The following is a 26,787-nucleotide window of genomic DNA, read 5'->3' as shown; positions in this document are numbered from 1 at the left end:
CGGCCGGGGTTTGAACCCACAACCTTCCAGTCTCAGGGCGGACACTCTACCACTAGGCCACTGAGCTTATGATTGAAATGTGCAGAAGTACGGATGTTGATTTTGTATCTGCTTTACAAATGATGGACATGTAAACTACAAAAGTGTTAATTCAAAAGAGAAAATGGCCCAAACGAGAAAAAAAATGTTGGCTTCAAAGCAACATTCATGACCTCTTGTGTCTTTTGGGCTATGACTTCTTTCCTTTTTTGGGGGGGGAGTGGTATCCTCTTGACAAACGTGTCAACAATTTTCTATGTTCTTTCACAAAAGTGAATTTTTTAAAACACAGAAGATAGCACCAAAAATAAATTTTGAAGGGCTGCAGGAAGGGGCTAAAGTGTGGCCAAAGTGTGCCCAAAATGTCGCTTTCCGATTGGCTGCGCTCACCATCAACCATCCCGCGTGCCCGTTTGTTGCCAGGGGACACCGCATGGTGTGAAATCGGGCCCAAAAAATCCAACATGTTTATCTGCTAAGATTATCTTTTGAGCCATGACTGGAATCGCGACCGACCTACAATTGTCGGGAGGGGACTTAATTCGGCCCGCTAATCCTGCCAAGTGACGGCGTAAAGTGCTACCTCGCTGAAAAGGTGCTTCATCTGCGCCCGCTTGGTCCTGAAGCGTTTGATCTTCTGGTGGATTCTGGGATCTTTCTCCAGCTCACCTAGCGTGGCCCACTTGCAATGCAGGTAGGAACTGCAAGGGACATAAAATGCAAGGACCAATGAATGACTGAACAAAACAAAACAAAACCAAAGTTGACTCACAAGTTTCGGTATTTGACGTAAAACTCTTCCGTCTCGTCGGCTTGCTCCTCCGGCGACGACGTCTGCTGAGGAGGTCCAAGGCGACAATAACGATAACAGCAAGCAACAAAAGGAAAAAATAACGCTTTACCTCTTTCTTGACTGGTCGCACAGACAGGATTTTCTCTATAATGTTGGCCTCATCCTCGGGCGGCTCCTGTGGAGATGATGTCATTCATTCATTTGATTTTCATGTAAATAGGTCAATTTGACTTGTGAGGCTTTATTTTTCTTCTTCTTCTATAAATTTTGCTTTTCCTTTGAATGCAAAACACACGCACAAATTGTTCCTTCCAGATGAACATGTTTTGTTTTCATGTCAATCCAATCCAGTAAGGTTTCCTTCCTTGCGTGTACCTCGGCTTGCCAGGCCAGCGCGGTAGCACTGAGCGCTGCGATGCGTCCGGCTCCCAGCACGGCAATGGTCTCTCCGTCGTCGTCCACCACCTTCAGGTCCAAATCCTCGTTGTACTTCCGGCGTTTCACTTGACGCCCTGAGCGCCGCTTCTGAAGGTGAGAGAAGACAAAAAAAATAAAGGTTCCTTCTCAAACAAGTCTTGTGCGCAATACAACACGCGCATGCACTGTCGGTACAGCATGTTGACAAATGGCCAACAAAAGAAAAAATGTAATGCTTGCTTGATTTTCACAATACCCATATGGACGGCTCTCAACTCAGTGATTGCTGTCTTCCTTGATATTACAAATGAAAAAAAAGAATAGTGTACAGACTGGTGTGAAGACAGTTGGAGCCTCATCAAAGTTGTACGGTTGAGAGAATACCAATGTCATAACTTGGCAATTAGTACTTTCCGTCATCAACTGCAATGTCTCGAGAACAATGTCATTTTCATATTCAGCGACATCAAAACACCCTTTACTGTTGAAGCTTTCCCGGCACCAAAGATGTACAGTATGCAATCAGTATAATTGACAACTAGTCAATTAATCATTTAAGACTGTCTCAATGAAAATTGTCCAACCTGTCATCAGTGAATATTCTCTAATTTCAGTATTTAATGAAAGCATACTGATTATATTTGCAAACATCCGCTTTCAATTTGGGGAAGAAAAAAAACAATGATCACCATTCTTTGCCAATTTTCTGACGGCCGTTACTCTCTGATGGACTCGCAACTGAATTATCAATTTTATGATGAATTGTTTTTTAAGGTTAATGACTGTTGTCAAAGCGTGCCAATTGGTTTTCCATCCAACGAGCCATGTGTGGGGCTCACCGCGTTGTCCATAGGGTCCTGGCTGTCCTCTCCGCCCGTGTTGACCGACAGCGAGGTGGTGTCGTCACTTTCGGCCCCCTCGGGGAGCGCCGCCATCTGCTTTCTCCTTTTGGCCTTCTTCTTCCTCTCCACCGGGGCGGCGCTAGCATCTCTGGAGAAGGAAGACGACGCGAGGATTTCTCTTTCCGCCGCGTTCTTCACTCTGATGGCCTTACCTGGGTTTGCGGGCCCTTTGCTTAGGCACAGAGTAGAGGTTGGTCTTGAGGCCGGATAGGTTGTGGTTCTTAGGGGGCAGGGCTGAGGCTGGAGCAGGTGTGGCTGTAAGGAAGAAAAGCGCGTGACATCAAAGCAAAAAAACACCTGCAGTACATTCATGTTAATAGATATTTCAGAGTGTACTGTACACACACACACAAACACGCACACACACACACACGCACGCACACACACACACACACACCTTGATGAGGGGGATGAGGGGGCAGGATTTTGATCTTGGGTTTCCTCCCTCGTTTTCCAGGCACCTTAACGGGCACCTCTGAGGGAACCGGCACGGCTGTGGGGGCAGAGGCGTTTTTCCGCCCGGCATCGTGCTTGAGCTCAGCCCGGTCGTCCGGGGTGGTGTCCCCCCTCCCTTTGGTCCTGCTCTTCTTCCTCTGTTTGGGAACAAGCGTTTATTATTGTTTGATATAACTAACAAAATGACAGAAACTAGATTTCATAAGTGCATTGTCCGTTGACAAAATTAAGGCTGGCTTAAGACTGCAGAGAAATGTGACCCAGATTGGCTTTTATTTTGCCCACATGCACCTCGAAGCAGGCCCCCTGTAAAAATGAATGCCAACAAAATGATTTGGAAAGCAAAAAGTGAAAATCAAATCAATCAAAATCCGGTGACCTTATTTGGAAGCACGGTGGCGACAGGCACCTCCCTGGCCTGCTTGCGCTTCTTCACCGAGGCTCTGTTGTCGCCCTCCGCCCGCTCCCGTTTGTCCTTCTTCTTGCGTTTCTTCCTCAACCTGCCGACGGTCCCGCCGCCATCGTCATCCTCCTCGCTCAGGGAAGAGGGGGGTCGCGGGGTCGCCGTCACTACCAGGGCGGGGGCCTTGCAGTGGTTGGACAAGCTGCCCACAGGTGCCAGAAGCCGGAGCTGGTCCTTAGAGCCCACCAGGAGGTGGGCCCTGGGGATTGCAGGCAGCGAAATCTGCGGACCGCCGGTCTGCTCCGGCGGCGAAGCTGACGCCAGCGGCGCGTGCTTTGGGAGGCCGCCCAACGTCTGAGAAACAACAACAACAATGGTTTGGCTCGCATGTTGCCGTCAGAGCAGTCACCATCCTGAAATCTGGACTTTCATTTGTGTTGTCTCCAAATTGGTAGGCCAAATGCGAAGGCCACGTGGCGTAGCTTCTGGTGCGCCTTAACGGCACGCGGCCTTCAAATGGAGCCTTCCAATCTGCCCTTCCTCTCCATGGAAAGGAGCGAAGGCTGTTGCGGAGCACAAATGTGTCGCATCAACATCGGGCCTCGACATCCAAGACACTTTACTGTGGTTGTTTCCATGGCAACAGCTCAAGGGTAGCTAATTTTTGGTTGTAGTTTTATTTTGCTGTTTTTCTGTGTTTTGGTGGCATGCCTTATCAATAAAAAATATCCTGAGATAACATTTCAATCAATGCCACACACACACACACACGCACACACGCACACACACACACACACGGAGGGGCATATGGGCCGTTGCCATAGAAACTGTCTCTTTGCAGCAAATGTTGCGTGGAAAAGCAGACATAAACAGGTGGTTGCCATGACAACAGCCTTTTGTTGCCCGCCCGTGCGTTCTACCCCTTTGGATGCGTTTGTGACGCACCAGTCAAAACATCTGTCATCCATATTGGAAATTATTACAGCTTTGTCTTTTTTTCGCTATTACGTGCGTATAACGAGCCCGTTTTTTCTTTTTTCTTCAAAAGATTGATTCATTTTTCCAATTTTACCCAATGTTTATTTTGCATCAAATTTGCTTTATTTCACATAATTTGATAAAAATGGGTCGTGTTCCTATAACTTCATCAATAACAATTAAGACATAGAACATCGCGTTTCCATCTGAAAAACAATAAATTTTCCTTGGCAGTTGGTATCATTCAAAATAAAAAATTATTTCTGAATGAAAAAACAAAAAAGCTATCGAGTGATGCTTGTCGCACAGTGTCTTTACTGTTATGTGCCCCAAATCACATTTCATGATTTTCAACATGATGCTTGAATATGTTTCTCCAATTGCTTAAAGTTATCTCACAAAAAAATACCCCAAATGCATCTTACTGCTGTCAAAGTATGGTGCTTTTGGTTCTTTCTTTTCATTGCCACTCAAGCTATCTTTGGGGTTCATGCAATCGGAAGTAGCCTGGCTACAGTATGTCGTCGTAGGACTCCAGAGGGAAGTGGCAGAATGTCGCAGAGATTTTGCGCTCCCGTAGCAGCAGATAGCAAAAGAGATGCAGGCCCTCTTTGTGAGCTTTGCGAAGGCCCCGGAACAATTGCATGACTTCACCACTGACAAATCGTCTTCAAACCCATCTTTTCTCCTTGGCTTTTGACTCCGCATGAGACTCGGATTGTTTTAGCGTTTTCTGGTGTTGACTGTTTTTGTGTAAATAATTGATTTTGAAAGATATGAATTTTTACACTTTGTGTTCAGCAAGCGTTGTTTTTAAAGCAAAGTTGAGTTGATGTTTTTACTATTATGGCCTAAAATTTAACATGATTTTAATTTTCTCCTTTTGAATATAGGACTCCAAGCATGGCTGACTCAGGATGAGAGATGTGTGCAAATGTAAAACCAAGGCGCCATGAAAAATAAAATTTTATTGAAAACAAAATGATGGGTTTTGGACAGGTAATAAAAAGTTTTTTTTTTTATTATTTTGTGCAGCATTTGTTATTAATGTATTTTGATGACGCTTTAACGTAGTTCATACAATTTTATTTATTTTATTACCTTAAGGCAATATAAATTGTTTGTTCTCATTAACATCAGCTAAAATTAGCTGCTACGATAACACGGGCTCAATGAGCAGAACTTTACGCAGGCGCTCACACATAAACGGGCAACACAATGCCAAAGATTTGTATCACAAATCACTGCGCCTGTATGGATGACGTCACGTGTTGTAATGGCAATCGGACGCAGGCAGGCGCACACAGCAGCATGCTGCAGCGTAGTGGCGGCTGCCAGCCCAACGAGCACAGCTGCCGCTTGCAGTCACACACCCGATGAATCACGCAAACACGCACATACAAAGAGCACGTCTTTGGGCATAAGTGAAGCGCGTGGCTCTGCAGTTTCGCCGCTGCTCCTGCGGCAGCCAGAACCTGTTTAGCATACTTGCTAAGTTATCCCAGCATTGTGAGCAATGCCATTCACTGTGCTCTGGGTTAGCATTTGGGACCATCCATTACTGTTGTGTCGAGCGCTCAACAACTAATCTAGATAGCAAATTAAACAAAATAACAAAAATCGATGAATTGTTTTGAGTTTCAATTTGATTTGTCAAAACGCGCTGATTTAAGGCTCTCAACTAGGACTGCGCCAAAGTATTTTATTTTAATGATTAATCTGTCATTTATTTCCATTAATCAATGAATCGGATTTAATTTTCATCCCTTCATTGAAAAACAGGACCTTTTTTCAACCTGACTGTGAGGAAAATAGCCTAACCTTAATTGGTTGATTCACTGAGTGGCTTAGTATGTAACATCTGTCCGAAAACAGGCAGAAATGTTGATCACTGCAATCCAAAGTGAGAGCAAATTGTCATCTTTGAATTCACTACAAAGGTAATCGGTCGGCTTTCAAGGAGGATCACTGAAACCTCACCAAATTGAGAGGCCAAAATTCCAAGGATTTCTTTGGACAAGTGAAACGGAGTTCTTGAAGCAGATGGGCAATTCTTTTGGGGGTACTTGCAGCATTTTAAGAAGGAAACTGGATGGAAACATAAAGGGCAACCAACCTGCTGCTGCTTGTCCTTTTTGTGGATTTTCATCTTCTAGGTCGTCACTGCATCTGTCTCTCACACGCACACGCACACACGCACACACGCACACACACACACACACACACACACACGTGCTTGATTAAGCACAAAGCACTCCAATTGGTGATTGGTGCACACAAATCAAGATGTTCCGATCAGGGTCTAATGCTGCCGGTTCCGAAATCGATTCTTCGTGAGCGAGATGGGCTGACAGCAATTCAACTGGTACCAATCACATGGATGAGGCGCACACTCTCTGGGTGTTTTCTAACCTACATCGGAACACAGCTGCTTCAAACGATCACGATTGTCAGGCAGAGTGTGCGAACCTTGCGGATTATGGCGCACACGCAGGTTATGGTGTGTGCGCCTGATGTCACGTTGGAACGCCATGTCACGTTTGGCTAGGCTATTATTTTGTAGCAACGATTATGGATCATGGCAGCAATAGTCATTGAACTCGCATACATCCAAAGCAGCACACACATGGTCCCTCGCTCGTTCTCGATCCTACGCTTGCAAACAGACGTTTTTTTAAATGCACTAGACATTGACAGCTAAAAATGTTCAGGCCACAGTAGTTCCTTCATTAGAAGTTGCTCCACCATCTGTAAACATGTCAGGAGTGCTGATACAAGCTGAAAAGTTGAATACAAGTTGAATACACATCTTAATGCATGATTTGCACATACCTCAAAAAAGGGGCGTGAAACTCTTTTTTGTCACGGACCACATTGCAGTTACGGTTTCCCTCAGGGGGCCGTTATGACTGTGAAAACATAGAACTGATTCATCATCTCCACATATGATGACATGAACAGTGAACAACAAATTGTGAATACTCCTTTTGAAATCAAGACAAGAATAGTTTGTTCAATTATTGTTAAATTTGTGATCAAAACATAAACAAGAAAATGCTTGCAATATCTTGACGATGTAACAATTTATTACATATGACAATATGAGATTTTGGGGCCTATTTTAGCAAGTGTCATGGAAGTCAACATGGGTTTGTCGCCTGTACTTTAAAGAATTCAAGCTGTGAGCGAAGTGTGGTTTCACAAAAGTGGACGCTTACCAATTTGGGCTCTGTGCGGTCTGACCAGTCGACTCATCGAGACTACTACCAGTGCCGAGTCGACTAGCGATTCATATTGATGGCCTTGATTTATTGCCCTGCCCCGAGTGGAAGTCAAGGGAGAATATCGAATGAAGTTGAACTTCTTCATTTAGGTTTGAATGCATTTTTGAACAGATATTCTGTAAGCATAATGACAAAACACCCCCACCCCACACCATGCCCTATACACAAAAACTCTCCAGAACCTATCATGTGTTTTTCAAAATTTGAGCTTCATTGTACTCAGGCTGTAGTGGCCATTGCAACCAGACTGAGCGTTTGGAGAGTTGGTCTTTGGGGAAATGTTGACATGTTTCTACTTTTACTTCTCATAACTCTGAGCACCTCTACCAACAGTAACTGAAACTACTGGAATTATTAATCGTGTTGTTTACTAACTATAGTAGAATGTGTGTCTCAAGATGTACATGAAAATGGATCAAATATACTGTCGTGTCGGCATTCAATGTAAATTGGACATTTTTGTCCCCATTGTAGAATTTTTTCTTTGGGGCCTGAGCAACGAGGTGTTTTGTTAGGCATTTACCCCTTAGTATTGCAGCCTTTTGATGACTTAACTCGTATCAAGACTAGTTCATAAAATGCTCTGTTTTGTGATTGTGGTATGAACGTTTGGAGGCTGCGCTAGTCTTAAAGCCAGGCAACATCAATATCCACCTACCTGGCCAGGTGAAAGCGAGAGGACGCCGCGCGACTATTTCGTTTATTTGCCATCTTACAGCGGTTAAGTGTTAAAAGGCATTCGCCTGAGCTAGGAGGCTAGCCTGCTAGTTAGCTAGCTAGCTAGCTAGCTAGCTAGCTAACTAGCTTCCACATCGCTCGGGGGGCTTGAAGGGGATGCTATCCGACGCGGCGGCGATCGCTCGGCTTGCTCGCCTCCATGTCTGAGTATTCCGCCAGTGAGGCCCTCGTCTCGGATCGAAGGAGATTGGAAAGGAGGCGGTTAGCATGTAGGAGGGAAAAAAATAAAGCCAAGGCGGGCAGGGAAAGCGGAGACCCTCGCCGGGTTGTTTTAGCTCCTGCCGTGTTAGCCACCTAGCTCGGTGGGTCGGCTAGCTCCGTCATGTCCCCGCAGCGCTGGAGGAAATGCATCCCCGGCATCTGCCTCCTCCTAACACGTGCGGAGCTCCGAGGAAAAAGTCCGTCCGGAGCGACGACACCGCCGACGACGACGAACGTAACCCGACCGGCCAGCCAGCTGCTCACCTGCTCCGGCGGCCGCTGGCACGCTGACTCCCCGCTCAGCCCGGCGAGACGTCCACCTCCCTCGGCCCGGTGAGCGCGAAAGTCCGCCGCCGCCGCTTGCTTCTGCTGCTGCTTATTTCCAAGGACACAAAATCGCCATGACAGTTAGGAAAAATGCATAAAAAATGAGCGGGAGGGAGGGGCAGGGTGGTGGGGAGGAGGGCAGCACGAAAAGGGGGGAGCAGGAGCAGCGGCGGCAGCAGCAGGGGGAGGAGGATGAGGTGGAGTGGTGATCCACATCCCCCAAAAAGACTCCAGTAGGATGGGACTGTCTCCTCCAAGCCCCCTCAGCTGCCTGGAGGAGCCAAAATGGAGCCCCCAAAAGAAGCGCCTCAGGATGGATGCTCGGGAAGTTGGCCGTGCTTGCGTGTGCACGTTTGCCTCGTTTCGTACATGTGTTCGCGTGTTATTGTTGAGTTTACATTTGTCTCTCAGGTAATCTCGTCGTGCAAAATGTATTCGGGTTCTCGCATAGATTTTCAACATTATTCAGAATTGTTTTGTGATTCATCCATCCGTTTTCTATACTGCTAGTTCCCATGGGAGTCGCGGGCGTGCTGGAGCCTATCCCAGCAGTCATCGGGCAGTAGGCGGGCGACACCCTGAACCGGTTGCCAGCCAATCGCAGGGCAAACAGAGACGAACAACCATCTGCACTCACACCTCGGGGCAATTTGGAGTGCTCAATCGGCCTACCAAGCATGTTTTTGGGATGTGGGAGGAAACTGGAGTGCCCGGAGAAAACCCACATGGGCACGGGGAGAACATGCAAACTCCACACAGGGAGGGCCCGAGGTGGAATTGAACCCACACCTTCCTAACTGTGATGCGGACGTGCTAACTAGTGCACCACTGAGCCTCCGAATTGTTTTGTATGCCACGAAAGAGTATTGTTACAAAGACTCACCATTTCAGCAGAAACAAAGACACCAGAGTGATCTTGTTCTCTACTTTCAGGAAAATAAAGTTGTTAACTCTGCACCCCCCCCCCCCCCCCCCCCAAACACACAAAAAAGAGATCATTTCAGATTTTAGGACTGAAAGAACAGAAGCAGAACAAAAACAATGTCAGAAAACCTGAAAAACACATGCTGCATAAAAGTGCACGCACGTACTGAATGCACGCACGCACGCACACTCACCTTCGGCAGCCATTTTGGCTCAGACAAGCCGGTCTGAGGTTGTTGCCATAGCAACTGATGTTGATTTCCGGCATTGCGCGTGTGTACGTGGGTCACAAAAACAAAAGCCCTAGATTTAGTACACACCTCTATTAAGCGTATTGTTTTATCCGACCATCCATTTTACACCACTTACATACAGTCCATAAAACACCTTTAGCTACCGTATTTTTCGGACTAAAAGTCGCTCCGGAATATATGTCACATTAGCCATAAAATGCACAGTAAAGTGAAAAAAAACATATATAAGTCGCTCCGGAGTACAAGTCGCATTTTGGGGGAAATATTTTCGACAAAATCCAACACCAAGAACAGACATGAACGAGCAACAACAGGCTAAACGATAGGTATGCTAACGTGACATAAACACAAACGAAGAGCTGAGAACGGGCCTGACGTAACATTCAGAGTTATTCAAATAACTATTACATAAATAACACGTTTATAAAACCATCTGTGTCACTCCAATTCATTAAATCCATCGATCGTCCCTCATGTAAACGATGCCGCGTATGCGCCGCTGACGTCAGACTCGTCGTGAGTTGCAGTTCTAAATATTCCACACACCCATATAACGATATATAAAGTACGTATATATCAAATAACTATCATATAAACAACAATATTATCAAACCATCTGTGTCACTCCAAATCATTAAATCCATCGATCAAATTCCTCGTCCTTTGTCAACAACGCCGCGCGTGCGCCGCTGACGTCAGCCTCGTCATTATTCCACAGATTTAGTATATAACTATATTGTAGCGTTAACAAGGTACCAGGAAAGACGTGGGTTTGGTAAACGGCTCTTTATTTAACTAAACAAGAGTTCAACGAGCCAACAACTAATGAACTGTAACGATAAAAACACATACAAGTTGCTACACTAAATAAAATATATTATATAACTATAACATAAATAGTTCACCGCCACACGGCCCCAAGCACCGGCGTCGACTTCCAGGCATGTGGCAGCGTGGACTTTCATCCCCGGAGGTGGCACTTCCAGCCACGAAGGTGGCTGGGACCTCCATAGAGTAGGACCGGGCGTGCGTAGGAGCAGCCATCCACCATCCCCGGACAGCCAGCTGCCGAGCGCCGGCCCCCAACTTCCAGCCACAGAGGTGGAAGAGAGCTCCGTAGAATAGGACCGGGCGTGCGTAAAAGCCATGTCCGAGCCCCATCCACCGTCCCCGGATAGCCACCCGGCCGAGCGCCGGCCCCCAACTTCCATCCACGGAGGTGAAAGAGAGCTCTGTCGAGTAGGACCGGGCGTGCGTGAAAGCCATAATAGTTTTTCAAACCTTCTGTGTCCAACTCTTCGTCCTCCGGGTCACTTACAAACAAAGCCGCTAATGATGCTGGTAGTACGTGGGGCCCTTCGTCATCCCGTCATCGAATCTTTGTCCTTTATGTAAACAACCGCCGCGCCGCGCCGCTGATGTCACTTGCAGTTCAAATTACAGTAATCCCTTGCTCGTGGTTTCACTTCTTTATTTTTTGGGGGAATTTTGAAAATTTGTGAAAAAATAATACATATAAGTCGCTCCTCAGTATAAGTCGCCCCCCCACCCAAACTATGAAAACAAACGCGACTTATAGTCCGAAAAATACGGTAGATATGATCAAATCTATCAGCGATGACGCCTTGATGTCCTGGAGAAGAGATTTGAAAAAGTGTGTATTTTAACCCCCCCGTTTGTTTTTTTTCATTCCCTTTTCCATTCTATTTTTTTAGAAATCGTTGACATTAATGTTCCCAGCCCTCCTATTTGTGCATATTTAGTCACAAAATAACAGTAGGGGGCATCATAGTACAATAGTGTAATGACGTAATTAGGCTTCATGAGTTCAGTGGGTCACAAACACGGCAGCACCATGCAGACCTGCACTTTGACTTCATTTTAAAATGTTTACGACAGTTCTGATGTGCAACTTGTCAACTTGTTGCGCCTCAACATTTTTTCAGGCCCTAAAAGGGTGACCTCTGCTGCATTGTGTCTTGAAAGAAAGCCAATGACAGGATACCTAGAGAGGAGCTGTGCTGCTGCACGAGGAAGTCTGGAGTTGCAGAGTATGTATGTTAGTATGTATGTTAGAATCATCGCGGACATGTATGCGGGCAGCGGAGAGCAGCTAAAGTGGCTTGCAGCTGCAACAGAAGACTCCAAGGTGGAAGTGGGACTGCCTCAGGGTTCAAGCATGATCCACCTCCTCTTTGCAACAGTGATGGAGAGACTGACATGAGGTTAGAACAGGGGTGGGCAAACCTTTTGACTCGCGGGCCGAACTGGGTTCTAAATTTGGACCGGAGGGCCGAACCAGGAGCAGATGGACGTAGTGTTTGTGTGAAGTAATATAAGCGACCTGTAAAGGTCATTGCATAAAAGATTTTGGCCTTTAGTAGGTAGTATTTTTTGTTTTTATTTTGTTTATTTCTACCATTCAGGTATCTTTGTGTTGTATTTGAGGTATGTATGTATGTTAAGTGTCTGTGTGTGAAATATACGTATGTATTAATAGTGTGTAGGTACATGTTTAGTGTCTAGCGAGCAGCAGGTGGGAGATAATTTAGTAATTTAGTATTTTGTTGGGATAACTGAGGCAAAATGATTTATGGCTGGGTATTTAGGGATTATTAAAAGGGGGTGGGATTAAATAAATTATACTTCTTCCTACTCCTTTTCAGACATGTGAATGTGACTTATGGTTCTTTTGCGGTTATATCTTTATTGCTACGCTTGTAGGCATGTGTATGTGTATATGTATATATCAAAGTCAAAGTCAAAGTCAGCTTTATTGTCAATCCCTTCATATGTCAAGACACACAAAGAAACCGAAATTCCGTTTCCTCCATCCCACGGTGACGAGACATACAAGTAGGCGACACAAAACAAAAACAAGAAGGCACAAACCATAAATAATAAATAAAATAAAATGAGCGATGAATAAAAACAGACCAATAACCCATTGAATATGAGGGGCAAAACCGAGCCAGTGAGCATACAGCAAGTACAGGACGCTACGCTGAAAGGGGGAGCGAGTTCAGGATCCTAACAGCCTGGAGTACGAAGCTGTTGGAAAGTCTGGTGGTGCGGGAGCGCAGGCTCCTGTACCGCCTCCCAGAGGGCAGAAGTTCAAACAAAGAGTGAGCGGGGTGACTCACATCACTCACAATCTTGGTCGCCTTGCGGGTGAGATGGGAGGTGTAAATGTCCTTCAAGGAGGGGAGAGAAGCACCAATAGTCTTACTAGCCGTTTTCACAATGCGCTGCAGGGCCTTCAAGTCTTGGTCAGTGCAGCTGCCACCCCAGACAGCAATACAGCTGGAGAGGACGCTCTCAATGGTGCCGCGGTAAAAAGTAGTCATGACGGCCGGAGGAGTCCCCGCTCGCCTGAGTTTCCGAAGGAAGTACAGGCGGCGCTGGGCCTTCTTCGCCAGCGACGCGGTGTTGGTGGACCAGGAGAGATCCTCACTGATGTGCACCCCCAGGAACCTGGCGCTGCTCACTCTCTCCACCACAGCACCGTCGATGGTCAGCGGCAGGTGTTGGGCGTGACCCTTCCGGAAGTCAACGACAATCTCCTTGGTCTTGTCGACGTTCAGCAGGAGGTTGTTGTCCCTGCACCACGCGGTCAGAAGGTCAACCTCCAGCCTGTATTGAGTCTCGTCTCCCTTGGTGATGAGACCCACCAGAGTCGTGTCGTCAGCAAACTTCACTATGCGGTTGCCGCTGCAGGTGGCAGCGCAGTCATGCGTCAGGAGGGTGAAGAGCAGCGGACTGAGCACGCAGCCTTGGGGGGCCCCTGTGCTCAGCGTGATGCTGGCGGAGATCTTGTCGCCAACACGTACCACCTGTGGCCTCTGACAGAGGAAGTCCAGTAGCCAGTTGCAGAGGCCGGTACTGAGGCCCAGCTTGTCAAGTTTGCTGATGAGACGCTGCGGCACAATGGTGTTGAAGGCAGAACTGAAGTCCACAAACAGCAACCTCACATACGAGTCCTTCCCCTCCAGGTGGGTGAGGGCCGAGTGGAGGGCAGAGCAGATGGCATCCTCAGAGGACCGTTTGGCTCGGTACGCAAACTGGAAGGGGTCAATGGTGGGGGGGAGAACTGACCGGATGTGCTCCAAGACAAGCCGCTCAAAGCACTTCATGACGATGGGCGTAAGTGCCACGGGGCGGTAGTCATTGAAGCAGGACGGAGCAGGCTTCTTCGGCATAGGTACGATGGTGGCTGCTTTGAAACTCGACGGGACGATGGCCTGCTGCAAGGAAGTGTTAAAGATGTCCGTGAAGACACCCGTCAGCTCACCAGCGCAGTCCTTCAGCGCTCGACCCGGGATGTTGTCCGGGCCCGCCGCCTTACGGATGTCGATAGCGGCAAGCGTCCTCCTCACGCTGTCGGCGGAGAGGCACAGGGGCAGCTCGTGGGAAGGGGGAGTGGCCTTCAGCGGGCAAGTGCTGTTCTGAGCGTCGAAGCGAGCAAAGAAGCGGTTGAGGTCATTGAGCAGACGGACGTCGCCATCACAGCTCTGCGGCGCGGGCTTGTAGTCCGTGATGGTCTGAATGCCCTGCCAAAGGCGCCGTGCGTCCCTGCTGTCCTTGAAGTGGGCGGTAATTTTGCCCGAGAACGCCCTCTTCGCTTCTTTGATGCCCCGGGACAGGTCGGCCCTCGCAGTCCTCAAGCCAGCCTCATCCCCCGCCCGGAAGGCTTTGTCCCTGGCCCTCAGCAGCCTGAAGACAGCCCCCGTCAGCCATGGCTTCCGGTTTGCCCGAATGACGACGGATACTGAGTGTGTCACATCATCAATGCACTTCCCGATGTAGGAGGAAACAGAGTCAGTATACTCCTCAATGTCCGCCCGACCGTCGCAAGTGGCCGCCCTCCTAAACACGTCCCAGTCGGTAGAGCCAAGCAGTCACGAAGCGCATCAGAGGCACCCTCAGGCCACACCCGCACCCGCTTGCGAATTGGTCTGGATGTTCTCACCTTTTGTCTGTATGCGGGCAAAAGCATAACAGTGAGATGGTCAGAAAGCCCAAGATGGGGGAGGGGGGCGGCTTTGAAAGCTCCTTTATGCGAAGAGTAGACCAGGTCCAGGAAGCTGTCGCCACGCGTAGAAAAATCAACATGCTGGTGAAGCCTCGGAAAAACAGACTTCAGATTAGCATGATTAAAATCCCCAGCGAAGATGGTGAAACCGTCAGGGTGCGCTGTCTGTTGGTCACTGACAGCCTGGTACAGTTCACTAAGAGCCGCGACCCTGTCGCCTCCGATGTTGGAAGGCGGGATGTAAACCGCGACCAGCAGAATCGCGGTAAATTCCCTCGGCAGGTAAAAAGGACGGCACTTAACTACATATATATATGTATATGTATATTTTTATATGTATATATATATGTATATGTATGTATGTAGGTATGTCTGTATGTGTATATATGTATATGCATGTATTTTGTCATGTCTTTTCATTGTGTACAATAATCTTGTTCTTTTTTCACGTTTGAAATAAACGAAAAAAAAAAAAAAAAAAAGCATGGATATTCCAAACAAGTTTTTTGAAAACAAATGCATTTATTAACAGCATTAAAAAAAGAAAATCACTAAAAAACTGCTAACAGTGATTCTCATAAAATACGACACTATTATTATGAATAACAGGCTCCATCACTTCAGTGCCTGCAGGTCAGATTAATGAAAAATGTTTATCTTATGAGATCACATCAAACAGCAAACATTCTGACCAAATATATCATCTTGAAGAATCGGTGAAAGCATACATCCAAATAAAGTAATCAAAACGGCAACACGGTGAGGGGTATCTGAACATCAGAGCAGAGTTTTAACTCACAAACACCTGGTAACAGAGGTGAGGAAACGGGAAACACTTCCTTAAAGTAAGCCTTAAGAACTTTACAGGTTAAGATTAGTCGCAAACAGGTGGTGTATCAATGTCCTTGAGCATCCTGCATTGTTTGAAAATGAGAATGGTCGCTAGTTTCAATCCCTGCTATGTGTACAAATCATATTCAAAATGCATTTTTTTTACAACAAACTTGAGAGCCTCCCCTTCATTTTCAGTGGGAACAGTGTTGTTGGTCTCCCTTTTTTGCTAGTGCATCATAGTCTGGAGTAAAATTTGTTGTGGCAATTCTTAGGAGAGATCCGTTTACCTCGATCTGTGACGGGTTGATGTGGCTGAACGTCACGTCGCGTACGTCGAGCCAAATTGGCCACTCTTTTAACATTCGGCACTCACTTCTTTTCTTCGGGCCACTCATTTTAATGGAAGGATTCCAGGGGAAGGTTTGTGGGTGGCTTTAGCGTAAAACTGTATCTGAAAGCTCAGCGAGCGAATTACAAGAATGCTGTCGTCACAGCCCACGCTCTAAATTCGGGACTGATACAAATAGAGCGCGAGTGCGCCATGTCCGTACTACTGAGTACGTACGTACACGCACTTGTGAGTGTGCACCGAGCTTTCTGACACAGCTTCCGGTAGTAAATGCGCAGGCGAGCGGTTCCCCATCTACTGGGGAAACGCAGTCATTGCAGGCAAAATGACCCAAAAAAAAGTTTAATAATACAATTAATTCAGGGTTGGCGGGCCGGATTAAACGGTCCCGTGGGCCGGATGTGGCCCGCGGGCCGTAGTTTGCCCACCCCTGGGTTAGAATGTAAATGCCGGGGACCGTGATGACAGCAGATGGCAAGGGGGGGGGGGGGCATTTAGAGAGGCGGAGGCCGGCGCTGAAAAGGTGAGGAATGAAGATGAGCGCAAGCAAGACAACATGACTGAGATAGGCGGAAGGAGGTAGAACGAGTGAGGCTGCAGAGATAGTGAGGGTGAAGGCCTTGGGATACTTGCTCAGTGGGGTCACGAGGTGAAGAGTCACATCCGAGCATGGGTGGAGGAAAGCGTCAGCTGCGCAGAGATGTCTAAAGTAATGTTGCTCAATACTTAAAATAGTACTTAAAAACAACTAAACACACTGAAGCTGCTCCTTACTTGAAGTGCTACTTTACTCATTTAGCCATTTTCATCAATGTTCATATTTTGTCTAGAATGAGATTGTCAACTGCATTATTTTTCATGTGCAATTAACACCCTTAAAAATATAGATTATTATTTTGCCACTTGCTGGCGACTGAAAATTACTTTCCATGTGCTTCGTACTCAGGTAAATGACCAATAGTGGCTCAGCTTGCAAATGCCATACATATGGATCCAATTAAGTCTGCACAGAACATTCCAGAAAGAACATGAAATGACAGCAGATAGACTGCAGGCTCCACACTGCACATATGACTTTGAGTGTACATATAATATAGCCTATATACACAGCAGTGTTTCCCAACCTTTTTCATTCGCGGCACACCTTTTCATTGGAAAAAATCTCGAGGCACACCACCAACAGAAATCTGTTAAGTGTTACACCAGACTCTATATTAAAATCAGTTATATTACAACGAAAAACGTAAAGTCCTATTCCTATATACCGTATTGGCTCGAATATAAGACGGTGTTTTTTGCATTGAAATAAGACTGAAAAAGTGGGGGTCGTCTTACATTCGGGATCTTGAAATTATACTACGGCCCGCGGGCCACATCCGGCCCACGGGGCCGTTTAATCCGGCCCGCCAAACCTGAATAAATTGTATTATTAATTATTTTTTTGTCATTTTCCTTGCAATGACTGCGTTTCCCCAGTAGATGGGGAAACGCCCGCCCGCGCATTTACTCCCGGACGCCGCGTCAGAAAGCTCAGTGCACACTCACAAGTGCGTGTACGTACTCAGTAGTACGGACCCGGCGCACTCCGCGCTCTATTTCTATCAGTGCCAAATTTCGAGTGTAGGCTGTGACGTCAGCGTTCTCGTAATTCGCGCGCTGAGCTTTCAGATACAGGTTTACGCTAAAGCCACCCACAAACCTTCCCCTGGAATCCTTCCATTAAAATGAGTGGCCCAAGGAAAAGAAAGGCGGACACTGAGTGCCGAGTGTTTAAAAAAGAGTGGACAATTTGTCTCGACCGACGTGTGTGAGCAGACGTTCAGCCATGTGAACATCAATAAAGCCCCGTCACAGATCTAGCTTAACGGACCAAAACCTCGGCCACAACAAATTTTACTCCAGACTATGATGCACTAGCAAGAAAAGGGAGACCATCAACATTGTTCCCACTGAAAATGAAGGGGAGTTTCTGTAGTTTGTTGTAAAAAAGAATTTTGAAAATAATTTGTACAAATAGCAGGGATTGAAACTAGCAACCATTCTCATTTTCAAACAATGCAGGATGCTCACCTGTTTGCGACTAATCTTAACATTTAAAGTTCTTAAGGCCGACTTTAAGGAAGTGTTTACTGTTTCCTCACCTCTATCACCAGGTCTCTCTCTCTCGTGTAACATCAGAGCTCCAACTTGGTGTCGTGGAGCCACGCCAGCATCTCTGGTCCCAGGTCGAAGAGGCCGGCCTCCGAGGGTGGTCTATATAGGGGGCAGGTGTTGATGATGTGGTCGGCTGTCTGCTCGGGGTCTCCACACTCGCATGCCGCACTGTCCGCCAGTCCCCACTGCCCCATAGACGTGTTGAAGCGCCCAACACCAGTTCTTAAGCGGTTCAGTGTGGTCCACTGCTGGCGAGGTAGTTCGTCTCCTCCTATGGCGCCGTCTCCTGGTTCCCAGACATAACGGTGCATGAGGGAGAGGCCAGCTGCCTCTCACTCCTGCTTCCAAGCTGCTGCCAGCCAGGCATCTCTGGAGATGTCTTCAGGGATGGAATTGAGCATCTCTTGTGCTGCCATGTTGTAGGGGTGGCGTGCCTTGAGTCTGCTTGGTGGAGCTGGAGTTGTTGTAGTGTTGTGCAGGATGTGCCAGTTGTTATTTTTTGCCTTCCTGGCGAGAACGAGGGTGGCAGCCTCTCGCCGAAGGTTGGTCGGCGCTATTCCCGCAAGGACAGGCAGGAGGGACACAGGGGTGGGTTTCAGGCATCCTGTTATAGTTCGGAGGGCGTTGTTAATTGCCACATCCACCTTTTTGGCATGGGGGCTTCTGTTCCAAACTGGAGCGCAGTACTCTGCTGCAGAGAAGACCAGCGCTTGGGTTGATATCCGCAAGATCTTAGCAGAGGCTCCCCACGTTGTTCCAGCAAGGCGGCGGATCAATGCTCACTGCCAGTTCTCTCCTTGCTTCCCTGGTGCTGAGATGGTATGATCCACCAACAGTCTTTCCAACGCTGAGCTGGAGACGCCACTTTTGAAGGTATGCCGCCCACTTCACAGCACCGAAACAGCTCTAGTTAAAGTCACCAACGATCTCCTCATTTCTGCAGACTCTGGTGCCCTCAACATCCTACTACTACTTGACCTTAGCGCAGCCTTTGACACTGTGAACCATTCCATCCTCCTCCAAAGGCTGCGCCAACTAGGTGTTGAGGGCACTGCACTCGACTGGCTCACCTCCTATCTCACCAACAGAAACCAGTTCATCTCTCTCTCCGGTCACACATCCATCCTCTCCCCAGTTACACAAGGGGTCCCCCAAGGCTCAGTTCTTAGCCCTCTCCTATTCATCTGTTACCTCTTTCCCCTTGGTACTGTCATCCGCAAACTCAATCTGGACTTCCACTGCTACGCTGATGACACCCAGATCGATATACGTACCACACCAACCCGTAACCCTTCCCTCACCCACTTTGAAACCTGCATCTCTACAATAAAAACATGGCTGACCCACAACTTTCTCAAACTCAACAGTGACAAAACAGAGCTCCTCCTCATAGGCACTAAATCCTCCCTTAATAAAACTGGATCCATCACACTCACTATTGACTCCTCAAACATCACTCCCTCCCCTCTGGCACGCAACCTTGCCGTTATTTTTGACCCCACACTGTCCTTCCACCCTCATGTTAGCTCAGTTGTCAAGACCTCCTACTTCCACCTCCGACGCATCGCCAAAATCCGGCACTGCCTCTCTCTCCCTGCCGCTGAATCCCTCATCCATGCCTTCATCTCATCCCGGCTTGACTACTGCAACTCCCTTCTCACTGGAATCACTGCTCACTCACTCCATAGACTTCAACTAGTCCAAAACTCTGCTGCCCGCCTCCTTACCCACACCCGGTCCCGTGAACACATCACTCCTGTTCTCCACTCTCTTCACTGGCTACCCATTAAGGAGCGTATCATCTTCAAGATACTCCTCCTCACCTTCAAAGCCCTTCACCACCTGGCTCCCACTTACCTATCCGACCTCCTTGTCCCCTACTGCCCCAACCGTCCCCTCCGATCCTCCAATACTTCACGTCTGACAGTCCCAAAATCTAAACTCAAATCCTTCTGTGACAGAGCCTTCTCCTGCACATCACCCCGACTCTGGAACTCTCTCCCTCAGTCTGTCTGTGACTCACCCACACTCCCCATATTTAAGTCCCGTCTAAAAACTTACCTCTTCTCCCAAGCTCATGACCTCCCCTACCCATAACTGGTTTCTTAATTTTATCCGATTGTTTCTTCCCCGTCCCCCTCCCCTCATGTAGTATGTCTTTGCCTTGTTCCCTGTAAGCGTCTTTGGGTTTTTGAAAAGCGCTATACAAATTTAATGAATTATTATTATTATTATGGTGCGCATGTCTTCATTCAGGCCGTCTTCCGTCGCCTTCCACGTTGGTCGACTCAGCATGATGGCAAGGTCGTCTGCATAGCCATACTTTCTGGATGCTGTGTCCGGTAGGTCATATATATAGATGTTAAATAGTGTTGGTGAGAGAACTGACCCTTGCGGTACCCCGCTCCTCAGTCTACGGAGCCTACTGCACTGCCCACTGCTGGTTTGGAGAGTAAAGCTGCGGTTGGAAAGCGTCTCCATAATGAACTGCACCATGTGCCGGTCCGGTATGGTCCTCAGCAGCTTCAGGTGGAGTTCCCGGTGCCACACGGTGTCATATGCGGCAGTTAAGTCCAGGTATACCACTCCAGCTTTCTCCTTATCCCGGAAGCTGTTCTCGATGTCTTGGGAGAGTAGGGTAATCTGGTCTGCTGTTGACCTTCCGCGACGGAAACCAGCTTGTTCCCGTGGGAGTTGTGAGTCCACCGCTGGCTCTATGCGGCTGTGTATCATTCTTTCCAAGATCTTAAATGGGACAGTCAGGTGTTTGTGAGTTTAAGCTCTGCTCTGCTTCTCAGATATCCGTCACCGTGTTGCCGTTTTGATTTCTTTATTACTTTATTTAGATGTATTCTTTCACTGATTCTTCAAGATGATGTATTTGGTCAGAATGTTTGCCGTTTGATGTGATTTCGCCTCATAAGATAAACATCTTTTATAAATCTCACCTGCAGGCACTGAAGTGATGGAAACTGTTATTCATAATAACAGTGTCGTATTTAATGAGAATCACTGATAGAAGTTTTTTGGTGAAATATTTTTTTTAATGCTGTTAATAAATGCATTTGTTTTCAAAAAGCTTTTTTTTTTAATATCCATGCTTTGCTACCTACTAAAGGCCAAAAAACTTTATGCAATGACCTTTACATGTCGTTTATATTAACTCACACAAACACTACCGTAATTTTTGGACTATAAGTCGCTCCGGAGTACAAGTCGCATCAGCCATAAAATGCCCAAAAATGGGAAATAAAACATATATAAGTCGCTCCGGAGTATAAGTCGCATTTTGGGGGGCAATTTATTCGACAAAATCCGACACCAAGAACAGTCATGAACGAGCAACAACAGGCTAAACGATAGGTATGCTAACGTGACATAAACACAAACGAAGAGCTGAGAACAGCCCTGACGTAAAATTCAGTTATTCAAAAAACTATTACATAAATAACACGTTAATAAAACCATCTGTGTCACTCCAATTCATTAAATCCATCGATCATCCTTTGTCAACAATGCGTGCGCGCCGCTGACGGCGCTTGCACTTCAAAATATTCCACAGGCCCATATAACGATATATAAATTATATATCAAATAACTATTATATAAGCGATAATGTTATCAAACCATCTGTGTCACTCCAAATCATTAAATCCATCGATCGTCCTTTGTCAACAATGGGTGCACGCAGCTGATGGCGCTTGCACTTCAAAATATTCCACAGGCCCATATAACGATATATAAATTAGATATCAAATAACTATTATATAAGCAATAGTATTATCAAACCATCTGTGCACTCTAAATCATTAAATCCATCGATCAAATTCCTCGTCCTTCGTCAACAACGCCGCGCGTGCGCCCTGACGTCAGCCTCGTCGTTATTCCACAGATCTATTATATAACTATATTGTAGTGTTAACAAAGTTCAAGGAAAGACGTGGGTTTGGTAAACGGCTCTTTATTTAACAAAACAAACTTCCAGGCGTGTGGCGGCATGGACTTCCAGCCACGAAAGTGGAAGAGAGCTCCATAGAATAGGACCGGGCGTGCGTAAAAGCCATGACCGAGCCCCATCCACCGTCCCCGGACAGCCACCCGGCCGAGCGCCGGCCCTCGACTTCCATCCACGGAGGTGAAAGACAGCTCGGTAGAGTAGGACCGGGCGTGCGTAAAAGCCATGTCCGAGCCCCATCCACCATCCCTGGACAGCCACCCGGCCGAGCGCCGGCCCCCGACTTCAATCCACGGAAGTGAAAGAGAGCTCCGTCGAGTAGGACCAGGCGTGGGTAAAAGCCATCATAGTTTTTCAAACCTTCTGTGTCACTCCAAATCCTTAAATCCTTCAAACTCTTCGTCCGCCGTGTCACTTAGAAACAAAGCCGCTAATGATGCCGGTAGTACGTGGGGCCCTTCGTCATCTTCGTCATCCCGTGATCAATCTTTGTCCTTTATGTAAACAACCGCCGCGCCGCGTCGCGCTGCTGGCGTCACTTGAAATTCAAATTACAGTAATCCCTTGCTACATCGCGGTTCGTTTATCGCGGTTTCTCTTTTTTGTTTTGGAACATTTTTGAAAATCTTTGAAAAAAACCACATATAAGTCGCTCCTTATTATAAGTCGCCCCCCCACCCAAACTATGAAAAAAAACGCGACTTATAGTCCGAAAATTACGGTACATCCATCTGCTCCTGGTTTGGCCCCCCGGTCAAAATCTAGAACCCAATTCGGCCCGCAAGTCAAAAAGTTTGCCCACCCCTGCATTATACCCATTCACAACGCTAGATGGCGCCAGATATCTTTAAAGCGAATGCTGAACTTAACTTCCCAGGCGAAAGTCATGGAGCACATCAGTTCCATTCTACCCCCCACCATAGACCCCTTCCAGTTTGCGTACCGAGCCAAACGGTCCTCTGAGGATGCCATCTGCTCGGCCCTCCACTCGGCCCTCACCCACCTGGAGAGTAGGGACTCGTATGTGAAACTGCTGTTTGTGGACTTCAGTTCTGCCTTCAACACCATTGTGCCACAACGACTCATCTGCAAACTCGCCAAGCTGGGCCTCAGTACCTACCTCTGCAACTGGCTACTAGACTTCCTCAGTCAGAGACCTCAGGTGGTACGTGTTGGCGACAAGATCTCCGCCAGCATCACGCTGAGCACGGGGGCCCCCCAAGGCTGCGTGCTCAGTCCGCTGCTCTTCACCCTGCTAACGCATGACTGCGCTGCAACCTACAGCGCCAACCGCATGGTGAAGTTTGTTGACGACACGACTCTGGTGGGTCTCATCACCAAGGGCGACGAGACTCAATACAGGTTGGAGGTTGACCTTCTGACCACGTGGTGCAAGGGCAACAACCTCCTGCTGAACGTCAACAAGACCAAGGAGATTGTTGTTGACTTCCGGAAGCGTCACACCCGACACCTGCCGCTGACCATCGACGGTGCTGTGGTGGAGAGAGTGAGCAGCACCAGGTTCCTGGGGGTGCACATCAGTGAGGATCTCTCCTGGTCCACCAACACCGCATCACTGGCGAAGAAGGCCCAGCGCCGCCTGTACTTCCTGCGGAAACTCAGGCGAGCGTGTGCTCCTCCGGCCGTCATGACTACATTTTACCGTGGCACCATTGAGAGCGTCCTCTCCAGTTGTATTGCTGTTTGGGGTGGTAGCTGCACTGACTACAACATGAAGGCCCTCCAGCGCATAGTGAACACGGCTGGTAAGATTATTGGTGCTTCACTCCCCTCCTTGAAGGACATTTACACCTCCCATCTCACCCGCAAGGCGACCACGATTGTGAGTGATGTGAGTCACCCCGCTCACTCTTTGTTCGATCTTCTGCCCTCTGGGAAGAGGTACAGGAGCCTGCGCTCCCGCACCACCAGACTCACCAACAGCTTCGTACTCCAGGCTGTTAGGATCCTGAACTCTCTCCCCCCTTCTGCGTAGCGTCCTGTACTTTTGCGCTATATTCTGACTGTCTGCTGTATGCACACTTGCTCCGTTTTGCTCCTCTTATTTATTTATTTATTTATTGTGTTATTTGTTTATTTATTATTTATTCATCGCTCTTATTATTCATTGTTTGTGCCTTCTTGTTTTTATTTTGTGTTGTTTGCTTGTATGTACTATGTTGTGTACTATGTCTTGTCACCGTGGGATAGTGGAAACGTAATTTCGATTTCTTTGTGTGTCTTGGCATGTGAAGAGGTTGACAATAAAGCAGACTTTGACTTTGAAAGCGAACCCCTGTCACAAAAAATAAAAATAAAAATACAGTCAAACCTTGGTTTTCGAACGTCCCGGTTCTCAAACAAATCGGAATTTGAATGAAAAATTTGAGATTGTTTTGCTTCAGTTGTCGAACAAACTTCGGAGGTCGAACCTCGCGAGATGAGCCGAAAGGACCCGAGAAAACCCGACCGCGCAGCCCGGATGCTGACTGACTCCGTTCGTTATGGTATTTTCGTTACCTTGAGGATTCTATTAACCCCTAATCATGCCTCCAAAGAAAGCAAGTGGGAGCAGTAAAGCCATCCTAAAACAAAAAGACGCTCTTAAAGCAATGCGACAGTGAGCGCCCGGCGCGCTGCGGTTGCACGATCGGACAAAATTAAGCTCCCTGCGCACTGAGGTCCACTTAAATTTTGGAAAGTACATCAGGACTTTGAAAATATTTTCTAAATTTCAACGACGGCTCTGTCACAATAATGCGACCAGCGCGGTGCAGTTGCGCGGTCGGCGGCGCGCTACGGTTGCACGTTCGGCGGTGCGCTACAGTTGCGCGATCGGACAAAAATGCACAAATGAAAAAATGCTTAAAAAAGGCGGGGTTTTTTGTGTCTTGGAACGGATTACATTTTTTCCCATTATTTGTAATGGGAAAAATAGATTCGGAATTCGACCGATTCACTTCTCAAACCGCCTTCTGGAACGGATTGTGGTCGAAAACCGAGGTTTGACTGTAGCTGTTAGAAAGGTTCCTTTGTTGATGTTAAAATGTTGGAAAGTTATGTCACCACGCCTTAAATCTCGTGTGAGTTACCTCAGCTTTTCGCGATTGTTGGAGCTTGTGCGCAGCGGTAAGTTAAAGGTTGCTGGTATCGACTGAGTATGTTGCTGTGATCGTGTGCGTCTTTGACACAAAGTGACTATATACATCCATCCATCAATTTTCGATTCCGCTTGTCCCCACGGGGGTCGCGGGCGTGCTGGAGCCTATCCCAGCAGTCTTCGGGCAGTAGGCGTGGGACACCCTGAACCGGTTGGCAGCCGATGGCAAGGCATACAGAGATGAACAACCATCCGCACTCGCACTCACACCTAGGGGCAATTTGGAGTGCTCAATTGGCCTACCAAGCATGCTTTTGGGATGTGGGAGGAAACCAGAGTGCCCGGAGAAAATCCACGCAGGCACGGGGAGAACATGCAAACTCCACACAGGGAGGGTCGGAGGTGGAATCGACCCGGCACCCTCCTCGCTGTGAGGCGGACGTGCTAACCAGTGCGCTACCGAGCCGTATATACATTTCATTGTTACTACTGTCTACTGTCGTTTGTCTGATCGCGGTTTGTTTCATGTGTGCGCCGTTTTATTGATAGCTTCAGCGCGCTCCTTTACGTTTGCCTCACATCGTACGAGTAGCCGTTACGCAGCGGCACGGCAACTAACGGTCGCCTGCAAATGTATTTTGTTGTCTCGATGACTTATGTTTGGTGTGTTGCCGAGAGTATTTCATTTATGGTTATTTAGTATACCTGAACCGTTATGCGCAGTTAGTTATGTAATGTGTCAGAAGTTGAGCGTTGACTTACGAGCTGTATTTCTGTCTGTTGCAGAACCACACACACACACACACCACACACACACACACACACCCTTCACACGCTTCATACAATAATCACACACAAGAATCACATTCACACACCGAAAGTCTCACGCATGTATTCTACACACACCTGCTCTCACATCCTTACGACCAAACGTGTGCCTATACCCTATAGAGGCTTTGCAGCTGACGTCATCAAGCTACCCACATTAGCTTGGCGGCCATCTTGGCGGTCAACTTTTCAGTGCCGGTCAACGACTCACACACGCTTTCTTGTTATATCTGCTGCTATTTGAGCTTAAAAATGCCGGATACCTGCTGTGCTGTTGGATGTAGCAATAGACGAGGCGATAAACCAAATCTTAGCTTCTATAGATTTCCGGCGAACATGAAAAAACGTGATAAATGGATCGCGGATATTCGTCGTGAACGATGGAAACCTACGATTTACACAAGGATATGCAATGAGGACTTCATATCAGGTATGTAAACAAACTATTCACCCCTGATTTGTTTCACAAAATGTGAAATAATACAATATGGGATGATACAAATATGATTGTTGAAAATGCTGGGTGCATTTTTAGAAAGGCAGCAAGGCAGGGAATGGGATGATTTCTTCAGTTCACCCCCCCGTTTTTATTTTGTGTTTATTTTTTCATGATGCTTCATCTGATTGGCTTGAAAACGTTATCAATGTAAATATTGAACTTCATATTGGAATTGAACAATTAATTCTCGAGTGAATGCATTAGGAAATTTCCCAAAAAATTATTATGAACCTTGTGAAACAATTTTTTTTTTAATGTAGCATTTTTTAACAAGAGGGTTTTTGTTACTTCATTTGGCACAAGGTAAAATCTACATTGGT

The 26,787-nt window shown here is 47.2% G+C and overlaps 1 protein-coding gene across 11 annotated transcripts in view; it reads right to left on the bottom strand.

Moving 5' to 3' along the window:
* The window catches only part of chd6 (chromodomain helicase DNA binding protein 6), a 64,104-nt gene extending 55,215 nt beyond the window's left edge, over positions 1 to 8,889 (bottom strand). For 5 of the 11 annotated variants that reach the window (XR_005098047.1, XM_037252447.1, XM_037252456.1 and 2 more), the window contains exons 1-11: positions 8,476 to 8,889; positions 6,821 to 6,897; positions 6,105 to 6,223; positions 2,987 to 3,364; positions 2,549 to 2,744; positions 2,304 to 2,406; positions 2,089 to 2,239; positions 1,208 to 1,357; positions 942 to 1,007; positions 812 to 876; positions 623 to 740 (exon numbers count right to left, since the gene is read on the bottom strand). Coding sequence is in view for 10 of the 11 variants with exons in the window: in XM_037252447.1 (XP_037108342.1) it covers positions 623 to 740; positions 812 to 876; positions 942 to 1,007; positions 1,208 to 1,357; positions 2,089 to 2,239; positions 2,304 to 2,406; positions 2,549 to 2,744; positions 2,987 to 3,364; positions 6,105 to 6,137 (1,260 nt within the window). In the remaining variant the exon portion in view is untranslated. The other 6 variants (XM_037252454.1, XM_037252448.1, XM_037252451.1 and 3 more) reach the window with 6 other exon arrangements.
* Positions 8,890 to 26,787: the final 17,898 nt, after the last annotated feature.

Source organism: Syngnathus acus, chromosome 5 (genome assembly GCF_901709675.1).
Source record: "Syngnathus acus chromosome 5, fSynAcu1.2, whole genome shotgun sequence".
Classification (NCBI taxonomy): domain Eukaryota; kingdom Metazoa; phylum Chordata; class Actinopteri; order Syngnathiformes; family Syngnathidae; genus Syngnathus; species Syngnathus acus.
The sequence above is the reverse complement of the archived record's forward strand: the minus strand, read 5'-3'. Positions and strand labels throughout refer to the sequence as shown.